General features: G+C 42.9%; 1 protein-coding gene across 1 annotated transcript; it reads right to left on the reverse strand.

The window, feature by feature from the left end:
- Nucleotides 1-1,079: 1,079 nt before the first annotated feature.
- On the reverse strand, nucleotides 1,080-10,816 carry napaa (N-ethylmaleimide-sensitive factor attachment protein, alpha a). Its single transcript, XM_035433692.1, has 11 exons — nucleotides 10,590-10,816; nucleotides 9,393-9,472; nucleotides 9,037-9,153; nucleotides 8,524-8,570; nucleotides 8,153-8,230; nucleotides 6,399-6,454; nucleotides 6,217-6,301; nucleotides 5,831-5,935; nucleotides 5,204-5,272; nucleotides 4,492-4,542; nucleotides 1,080-2,688 (listed from the first exon to the last, which is right to left on the reverse strand). Exons 1-11 carry the CDS (start codon nucleotides 10,685-10,687, stop codon nucleotides 2,587-2,589), a joined length of 888 nt encoding a protein of 295 aa, XP_035289583.1. The 5' UTR covers nucleotides 10,688-10,816; the 3' UTR covers nucleotides 1,080-2,586.
- Nucleotides 10,817-10,896: the final 80 nt, after the last annotated feature.

The following is a 10,896-nucleotide window of genomic DNA, read 5'->3' on the forward strand; positions in this document are numbered from 1 at the left end:
TGAGGTAGTCTTACAAGTGTTTAATATATGCTAGTTTGTTTCAAAGAACAAAATGCAGTTCTAAGATTCTGTACATACAAATTGAGTTTTGGTTTATTTCACAAGCGAGCAGACTCGTTCGCTGTTAATACCAGTGGCAGCGGTAGTTTTCCTAATACGCCTCTCTCCTATACCCCCCCCCCCCCCCCACCCCCACCACCACCTTCCCATTTCCTAGTCATTCAGAATCTCGCAAAATTATTTTTGTGCCCGCATGAGTTCATGTTCAATTATGGCAAAATGACTTCAGCTGAAGCGGTATTAAGGCATGCATAATTTTGTCTTCGCTTTCCTCATTCTATGCCAACTTGCACAGGGTGCCTGGCGCAGTCCGAACAGGCCAATTCCGTCAAACGAATGGTGATGTGCTTTATTGTTATTATTCTTGATATCAGAAATTCAATTGTAACTAGTTATAATGTGTATATCTGATCTCGGAAATTACATTTTAACTAGTTAAAATGCCAATTCTTGATATTGGAAATTCTATTTTAACTAGTCAGATTGAAAATGTTTTTCTCATTCATTTCAATGGGAGTTGGAATTTGACCTAGTTAAAATGCCAATTTCAAATATCATAAAATCAATTACTGATATCAACAATATAATTTCAACTAGTTAAAATATGTATTTCTGATATCATGAATTCAATTTTAACTAGTTTAAATTTGAATTCTCGATATCAGGAATTGAATTTTAACTAATTTTAATTAGAACGTCCAATTTTAACTAGTTAAAATACAATTCTTGATACCAAGAATTCCTATTTTAACTAGTTAAAATTTAATTCTCGATATCAAAAATGAAAGGTCCCATTGAAATGAATGGGGAAAACGCTTGAATTATAGCCAGTTACAATTGAATTTCTGATATCAAGAATTGGCATTTCTAACTAGTTAGAATTGTATTTGTGATATCCTCTAGAAATGAATTAAAGCTAAAACGGCTTGCCATAGTGATGCCCATAAGCGTTCAAAAAGACACAGAATAACTTTAGGAGTAAACTAAAGGAAACAGAAGAGTTTCCAATGGATACACACTTGAAATAGGCTAAATCTTTACTGAACTTAAAGAAATTACATTTAAAGAAGGAAGTTCTGATGAAGAGACTCAATATCATTTTCAAAATCCGCGTGTCAATATCTACGTATGGTCACTAAATGAATACATGTGAAAAAATATCGTGAAAATAAATAGATGAATTTAAGCTTTGTCCTCCAGGGGTTGCCACAATAAAGTAACAAAAAAAAAAAAAACCACTTTATTCAAACCAATCATATTTTGAGTAAACAGAAAGCGGAACAGAAGTCTGAAGGATGCATTAAATAAAAACGTTTTGTTAGCAAGGATGATTTTGTACGACAGAGGTGGAATTGACACTGCCACTGTAACCTCAAAACAGAAGAACAAAAAGGAAAGGGCTGTGCACTCAAACCCTAAACCCACGCGGTGAACTTTTATATCCCAGTTTTAAGGTGTGTGCCATCTTAAAACCTGAAAAACTGCTCCTCTGCGAAACTCTCATCCAACCGAATAATGCGGTCCATCACGTTCATTCCCTCAATCAGGGCAGGATAGCACGCAAGAACTGGGCGAACGTAAAAAAAAAAAAAAAAAGTTTGTAGCCGATATCCACAAATGAGCCTGACTACTGACCCTTCACCCTGAAATTTACCCATTACATCTCAAGACACACCACTGAAAAAGCTTCTTTTTTTAAAAATTTTTTTATGTGTGTTGTCATATTCCTAATCTCCCTTCACACTAATTATATCCATGCCCCAAATTAGACACTTCAAAACCATACTGAGCCATTTTTTTCACGGGTTGGACAATTACACTTTCAAAATCAACCTGACAAATATATGTTATTTAAAATTAATTTTAAAAATCTTGGAATATATATATTTATTCACTTTTTTTCCGACAGAACGTTTTGAACAAATTTCAAACATGACGGTATCTGAAACTGTTCAGATTTAAGATCACAGGTGTATTATGCTGAAAAATGATGGTCAGGAAACTGCAATCGGAAATTATACATGGGGGGTGGGGGGGAACACAGAGTGACACATAGTTGACCTGAAATGGCAGAAGCGGTCATTCAGGCTTCATGCACCGTTCCGGAAGAAAGCAGTCCTGGTCTCTGAATAGTTGTCACCGGCACTCCTTTTTCTCTCTCTCTCTCCGTCATTTCCTCCCTCCCCCATGTTCTCTAGTGTTTTATTTAACGTCTACGCAAAGACCATTGTTGCCGAACTGTCCATAACACACACCCGGTGAGGCGTGGGAGGGAAAAGACAGGTTCTTAGAAAGAGTAAAAATGAAAGGCAAACCCAAGCAAAAGCAGAACGAAAGCTAAGGAGAGATTAAAAAAAAAAAAGAAGAAGAAGAAGGAAAAGGAGAGAGAAAAGAAACATCACACGGGAAAGGTTACAGCCGTGTTGCGATGAGGAAGACAGGAGAGCGGGAGGAGTAGCGGGGGGTGAAAGGAGCATCAGAGGGAATCGCGGGAAGGGACGAGACGGAAATCGGGGAGGCGGGGGGCTAGCGGAGGTCGCTCTCGTCCTCCTGTATGGTCTTCTTGATGCGGAGCAGCATGGTGGTGAGCCACTGATCCAGCCTGGAGATGGAGTCAAACTCTTTCACCTGCGGAAGGGGCGGGGATTTAAAAGGACACAGAACACAGAGCACTTAGAATACAATAACCGCTTTGTTACACACACACACACACACACACACACACACAAAGCATGGAATGCTGAAACATTGACGTTCCCGGCAGTCTAGAGGCTTATCGAATTCACACAATCAAGGGCTATTCAGTGTTTTACTGAGCAGACAAAGCACTGGCTCAAGTTCCAGCAATGTGCATGCACACCTACAGGAAATTAAGAAACGTTTTGTATGACTACTTGACACAGCTGTCTGATGTTGACGGCAGGCATTTTTGTAACACAGGCTATTATTTATCTGGTGTACGTGCTCGGTCTACCATTTGTTTTTTTGCAGTAGAAAATAACAACGCAGCTTGATGGATCCCATAGCGAAACAAGTCGAGCTATGAGTGCTCGATCCAGTAACGACTGTTAACAAATTTGTTCACCCCGACATTGACGCAGAACATTTCCGTAGGCAGAGCAGGGGAATTGCCAAAACAGCTTTTCCAGAATGCCGACTCTCGTCAATTACAGAATCCACGAAAACGGGTACGAAGGTATGAAAAAAGCAACAGAGTGTTTAGAAAAACAACCCCTTGCCTTGGAAGGTGAATGGCATTTCCTCACTTGCAATGTAATCACAATTTTTTTTATTTTTTTTAAATGGTCACGGTTTTAAAAGGTGCCACCCATAGGCCCTACTTTGATTTCATTTCCCACACGCGTATGATTGGGATGACGCTCGGACGAGTCTTCAAAAAAATTTAGCGAATTCATCGAGCAACCGGCAGGCCAAACAGCTTCTGTCACTGAGTTTCATTCAGTGGAACTCAGCTGTTGAAAGATGACACCATTCATTTCATTTTTTTCAGCATCGTCAACATTTCCTATGAAGACACCAAAACTGAAAATGCTTCCGTCCAACTCGCAGTACTTTTAGATATCTTCAGCATTCATTTAGCATTCAAGCTGTTAAGCCATTCATTTCAGTTGTGCCTTTTAGTCATTAAATACTGCTCATAAAGACATATTTTCAGAAAATGCAAACCTATTATCACCAGAAATATTGCCAGTGTTATTTTTTTACCAAATTTACTTCAAAAAGAAGCAAAATTGTTAATATCCAACGTGGCTATTTTCAGTATTTCGGTGCTGCGCCAAAGTACTTACAACATATTGAACAAAAATAAAGTTGTTTCAGTAAAAAGTACTAAGGCCAGGCTCTTTGTAATGATGAATCACGCTGCCCAAAAGCAACAGTCTGTCTCTGACTTGTTTTAATACTTTCTTGGACTACAACTGGACAAGGCGACAAGAAAATGGACAAGAATTGTCCGAAGGATAAATTCATTGAGATTTGGTCAGGCATTTTATCGGTTTTTGTCTTTTCATAGGATATTTTGACGATGCTGGCAAAAATGAGAATTCACAGAGTTATCCTATAAATCCCTGTGACTACAAAAAAATTAATCATAATTGCAATTGATAATGGTGACCTTTTTTATCACTATTTCCATAAATTCTCCATTGACGTTTTCTACCATAAAATACCACATCAGTGTTTTAGTCTTTTTTTTTTTTTTTTTTTTTTTTAAAGTTTCCTGTCCAAAGAAAACCTGAGGTCATAGTACACTTTTCCACTGTATAAGGCTCCGCACTTCAGATTCACGAACAAGGGAACTGCAGAGCCGCACGTGAACAGCAGGGGGCGCACAGAGGGAGAAACTAAAGAAGAAGAAATGGGCATTTTGCGCACGATTTAACACATTTGAAAGCTTTGAAATGAGCTCACCGAGTCGGTATACGCGTCGACATTCTGTTCTTCATAGGCGTCAAGCAGTTTCTGTTGAAAGCAGTAGTACTCTTTAGTGGCTTTATAATTAAAATAACACAAAATACACAATTCCAAACACGGTGCAATATGGCCCCCAACAGTGTGTGTCCAAAACAATTCTAACTATGACAGTATGACTAGGCCTTCCGTTGTAAAAATGTTTCAGAACCAAAAGCGGAACATCAGGTCAAAACTGCTTTTAGCTGGATTAAATATTAGTTGTCACTAAGGCAGAATTGAGGCAGAATTTCTTTTTTTCATGCATATAGAAGAAAAGGTTAATAATATTTCTAATTGTAGCACCCTTAATGAAGTTCCCAACTGTCTTCCATTCATTTTTTTCAGCGGGTACCAGGCTGAGCACTCCTTTGTGGCAAAACTACCCACGATCCATAGCGTGACCGTATGCAACGAATGGACAACTTGCTAACTGTTGCTAACATTCGTTTCTACGAACGCCACAACTGATGCTAGCGCCTGACCAGTCTCTGCTAAAACCGTAGCCGGAGGCGTCCGCTAAGCAACGGCACAGAAATGGGCGGGGCCAAGCCACCGCTCAAAGCGCACAAACAGTTATGTTCTTACTTCAAAATAAACGAACCTGGCGAGCCACCTGAGATTTAAGCCGCGTGGCTTAGAGGCTTATAGAGAGAAGAACAGAGGGACCCACCTTCACCAGTTTGCATTCTCGTGAATCTGAGAAGGCTGGGAACATTTCCTCATATTTCTGCACAGCCAGCTGAGGGGAGGAAAGGGGGGAAGGGGGGTAGTGCGGGGTAGTAGAGAGAAAACTGAGGGTGATTACATACTCATTACACCACTTGTTTATTGGTTTAGCAGATGACCTGCAGGTTGAATAGCTGACACATTTCGGCTGAGTTTGTTATTGATAAAGACTTTATCCAGATGACTTGCGTGGGTAAGGGTAACGTAGTGGCCTTAAACAGGGGTACTGGGGCATCTCAGGTGAAGGGCTTAGCTCAAAGCTAAGGGTGCCCCACCCGGGTTCAAACCTGTAACCCAGGGCTGCCCAAACCCGTTCCTGGAGACCACTCCGACCCAAACAAAGCACACCTCATTCAACAGCCAGAGATCATGTCGAGCGGCTAATTAGTAGGGTCAGGTGTGCCTAATTAGGGTCTGAAATGAAAACCTAGAGGCAATCTCACCACAGCACACCACTGCCTTTCAGAACGGCGATTGTTGTGGAGTGAAAGAGTGAGAATGCGAGTGTTCCGCGGTAGCTAGGCGCCTGCTGCCATGGTTACGGAGAGAGAGAGAGGGCGTGAGGGCTCACCTTGGCGTTGAGCATGTCCACGCAGAAGTGACAGAGGGCCGCCTTGAAGAAGTGGTCCTTAGCGCTGTACTTCAGCAGGGTGCTGTCCATGGCGTAGGTCCCCACCTGAGCACGGGGGCGTTGGGGCTCAAATTAAGGATTCAGGCAGGGCCCACAACAAACCCACTGACTGAATTAGCAAGAAAAGTTTAGCAAAACTGCAACTCGGCCTTGGTACAGTCGAGTTCAATTCAATTTCAACTCAGTCAGGAAATGAATTGAAAATCAGTATCTCAACTGGAACACTGGGGCTTTTCCCCACTCGAGAACTGAATTAAAATTCATTCCTCTCAAACAGGAAAGGAAGCCGGGGCGGAGCCCCGCAGGAAACGCAGGACGGGGCCAACCTGCTCGTAGATCTCGATGGCCTTCTGGTACTGCTCCAGCTGGGCGGCGTAGGTCGCCACCTTCAGGAGGCACTTGTTGGCGGAGCTGGGGGGAGACACGGGGCAGCGTTAGCGCTCGGGCGGGCGTCGCGCCCGTGAAAGACGCGCGGGCGTGTCCGCGGGGGGGGGGTCAGACCGCGTACCTTGTCGACTCCTCTCCTTTGTAGTAATCGGCTGCCTGTTCGTAGTGAGCGATGGCCTGAAGAAGAGGAAAACATGCAGCGCATAAGCATCACTGAATATACACAAGCCCTTTATGCTTAAAGTGATGTTTCACTGACATTAAAAAAAAAACGATGGTCTATACACTCAAAAGACTATTACTAGTACTATAAACACTATTAAAAGCACTACATACACTGTAACACCATAACGCGCTGAAGTCTAAATTATCCTGCGTTCCTACTATTGGCCACCAGGTGGCAGACATGTACACGAACAAGCAAAACTATAACTGATGAGTTTCAGATCTTGATGCATGATTTACTTTTCTTGATGCACAGTTACTGCAGGGTTGGCAGTCAAATCAGATCAATTTTTTAAATATTGCTTTGGCAGCATAAATGAGGCTGGTATCCAGCTCCATGGATAAGAAAAAAAAGTATGAATCTGACAGGCAACTGCTCCTTCAGGGCACAGAGTGAATCAGTACCAGCCTCAAACCTGAATATTTGCAGTACAAGGGGACATGGTGACATAACAATGAAACAAACTGTTCTTTTAAATGTTTAAATGAACATACCTTTCCGTATCTTTAGACTATTATTTTATTCATTCGTCCATGATTTTTGGATTTTCCACTGTTCCAAGGGAAGTTGGTTTGGTTTTACGTGTGTTCATATATGTATGTGTTCACATTATCTATTATCTATTTGTGTTTAAAAATGCAAAATAATTCATGAGAAAAGGAAGAGCATTTGGATCCTTTGAGGAAGGAACTGCAGAGGAAGTTCCAGTGAGACAGGTCGACCACTATAAAATACTCTGTGCCTGCATGAACATGCATTTTCAGATATTCTTGGAAGCAAATAATATTTGCTTATTTAAATTTCTTTCAGTTAATTTTGGTAGTGTGAATTCCAAGCAAGTAATCTTTCCATCTTCAGCAATATCAGCACACTGGCATTTCTTGTAAGAATAGTAAAATACATCAAGTTTGTTGGCAAAACAGATGCATTTCCCGAGTGTAAACAAAAATGTTTTTTTCTTTGACTGCGACAACTTTCCACGACTTTAAATGATTTTTCCACAACTGGCAGATTCCTGGCTTTTGCCTAAAAAATTTTCATCACCATTATTTGTTGTATTTTTTTTTACTACCTTTCTCCTAATTTATCTGCCAATCAGGAATGCCCATTCAGCCAAACACGATAGGCCTGTCCTGTGAATGCACTGGCCTCTGTCGGTTCCGGGGGGGGGGGGCGGGTAAATCACACACACACACACACACACAAACCTGCGCATCCAGCCCAGCAGCGCCTCAATCACACTGGAATCTGCGGCCGAACTACCGCAGCTACTGCATCGGAGGACTGAGCAGAGGGCGCAGACACAGAGCACGGGGGTCTGTCTGAACCACTGAACTGGATGAGAACTGTATGAGAACTTATGTAGTTCATTGATCTGAACTGAAGAGCTGCTATTGCGCACGGGGACGGCTATCGTTCAGACTCTGCCCATAGCAGTGCAGAAGCCTGTACCGATCCCTTCTTTGAAATGAAGAGCAAGCGACTGCCGTTGTACTCTTGAGCGAGGCACTTAACCTGCATTGCTTTGGTACATATCCAGCTGTATAAATGGATGCATTGTAAATGCAATGTAAAAGTAAGTGACACTACTGCACTGTCAGAGTGGAACTAACGCTGAGACGGCGAGCCGAGAGGGCTCGTGCTCTGACCTTGTCGATGTCCACCAGCTCCGTCTCGTAGATCTCGGCGATGGAGATGTGGTGCTTGGCCGCGATGGTGAAACGACCCTGTGGGGAACAGAGAGGGGTCACCGCAGGTCACGGAGGAGAGACCCCGGGGGGGTGGGGGGGGGGGGGGGGGGGGGGGGGGGGGATCAGTGCAATCGTTCCACAAAAAACCAGTCACTTCTCGACGCGTTTCTGAATGAACTGCGACCTCTGGCAAACCTCCCCGGTTAGGTCAGTTCTCCCTCTCCCCTTTCCCCTTTCGACAATTAGTCAGGAGTCCCGACATCCCCTCCCCCCCACTTCTGAAATAAAGCCGACGCCCTTGGGGACGTTACAATGAATCAGCATCTTACCATGTCGGTGTAAATCTCAATGGCCCGGTTCAGACAGTTAATAGCCTCTGCAGAGAAGAAAAAATCACCACATGAGTAACACCGGTGAATAATTTATACACTTAATGTAGGGATTAGCATGTAAAAATGGCCCAGAAACTGTTCATAGCTACAGCGAGTGGGATGTTTGGTCAATGCATGAAAACAAAGGGGGGAAAAAAATCACTGACAATTTAAGCGACAGCCTTGCAGAAAACCATTCATCAGGAGTTTCAGAGGAAGGCTACTGCCAACCAAACCACATCATCGGCGTTTATGTTCTAGTGTAAATTAGCAATCACAATAATGTACTTATCAGCAGCAGGGAGACAACCAGTGGGCTTTGATAGCAGGATGTCAGATTACACACATTATTTCAGACATTTCCCCATACATTGGCGGGGTAGAGATACAGGAGGGTCCATAACGGACAGACCATCACGTGACAGGAAAGGTCCAATCAGCAACAGTATTGCACATACTGCAATCATCTACCTTGCGGATCGGCCTTCTTGAAAGCGTTTCCGGCGTCTATGAAGTTGGTAGCGGCGTCGTGTTTGCTCTGCATCTGCAGGTGAAGTCCCGCGGCCTGAGAGAAAGCGTTGCCCGCCGCTGAAACAAAAAAGGCCACACCCACTGTGACAAACCGATGAGGCCACACGCCGCACACGAACCATTCTAAACACACCAAACCAAGCAACACTTCAGATCCCCACTTCGATGAGCGTATATAATACATCCACGAACACCACACACCATAATTACTTAAGCGACTGTATAACGTAAATGTTTCATGGGGACTTTTGTATTATGCCCTTTGTGCAGATTCGGACACTTTTTTTGACCCTTACCACTCCAGTTCTTGGCCATCTTGAACATGTTTGCTGCCCGTGCGTACATGTCGCATGCCTCCTCCAACTTTGAGGAGCCGCTGTAGACGCAAAGAAAGTTTAAACTTCAACAGCAGCACCATAAAGCTCCTGGCTTGTGAAAAACGGCTGATCATAATATGCAAGGGCGGACAAAGTAGGGCAATAAAAGACCATGGTAAAGCAATGCCCTGTGACTCGATGTCGGCTGTTTCGACAGCGCTGTTTGTTACCGTCATTGCTTCACAAGATTACAAGGGGTACACTGTGCTTACAGCAACCCGATTTAATTAAATTCAGTCTGCATGGCTTGAAGTGGAAGTTAACTAATCATTACGACATGAACCGTCCTGGCCTATACGATAAACCAATGTATGATGTTCAGCAATCGTTCGCTATAGATGGCTTAGTTAATCGGTAGGCTAAATTATTTATAACGTTTACAAACCTTGACACAAACAACTCTTAAATTACAGAAAACATTTTCCAGCAAGTAAGGTCAGTGTTATTGGCCCTTATTCAATGAGTGCCATGTCATGTGTTTAATACTGTATAAATTACATAGGTTCGACCACATAGGGCCTACCGTTAAATTCCGTTAAACGTTACACGCGACAGAGTCGGCTGTCATAGCAGTAAATTAAGCTAAGGTCTAACGTCATCACATGATGTGTTTTTGTTTATAGTTCCTTGTTGTCATATCAAATTACAATAAAGCCCACAAAGACGGCGAAACAAACCACAGCCGCTATAGTTAGCAAAATATTATTTACATTTGGTACTCAGCTAACGATAGTCAGCAACTGAGTTGTACACTTAGTTTTACTAGCTAGCGCCCGAGTAGCGAGGAATAAACTGCAGTCATCAGCGTTTTATAACAGCTTGGTCTGAAAGCTAACATTAGAAAAATAAATTCATGGCTGATGGTTAGTACCGTTGATCTATACACAATTAGCATTCCATTGAGTGTTTACTTGGTTACTTTTGGACAACTTGCGCAGGCCTATACTGTAACTTAATGTTAGTTGTTTGAGAACACATCCCCGAATTTTCCTAAAGCGACTCAAACCGTGTCTGGTCTTCCCCCTTTCCGCCTCACAGCTAGCTTGCTAACGTTAGCTACTCCGAGTTACATCATAGCTGGTGAAGAATCTACTGGACAAACTATGTTTACCTTACCCAAATAGCGTCCCGAAGAACGACGTCGAAGATTTTATTTTCTTCTCAGCATCGGCGAGAAGAGCCAAGGCTTCCTTCTCTTTGCCGGAGTTATCCATGTTATTTATTAGAGGATACTGTTTTTACAGCTGACCCAAACTTCTACAAAGCCCCAGTAGCAAAGCTTGACACATCACACTGAAACCGGAATAGCGTAGCTAGCAGGCTGTCGCATCACCCCTGTGACACGGACGGATGTTGCTAGCCTGCTTCATTAGGGATATGGGCAAGTTATGCAGCTTTTAATTTAACCAGAAACGCTGGTGAT

This window comes from Anguilla anguilla, chromosome 9 (assembly GCF_013347855.1).
Source record: "Anguilla anguilla isolate fAngAng1 chromosome 9, fAngAng1.pri, whole genome shotgun sequence".
In the NCBI taxonomy this organism is placed as follows: domain Eukaryota; kingdom Metazoa; phylum Chordata; class Actinopteri; order Anguilliformes; family Anguillidae; genus Anguilla; species Anguilla anguilla.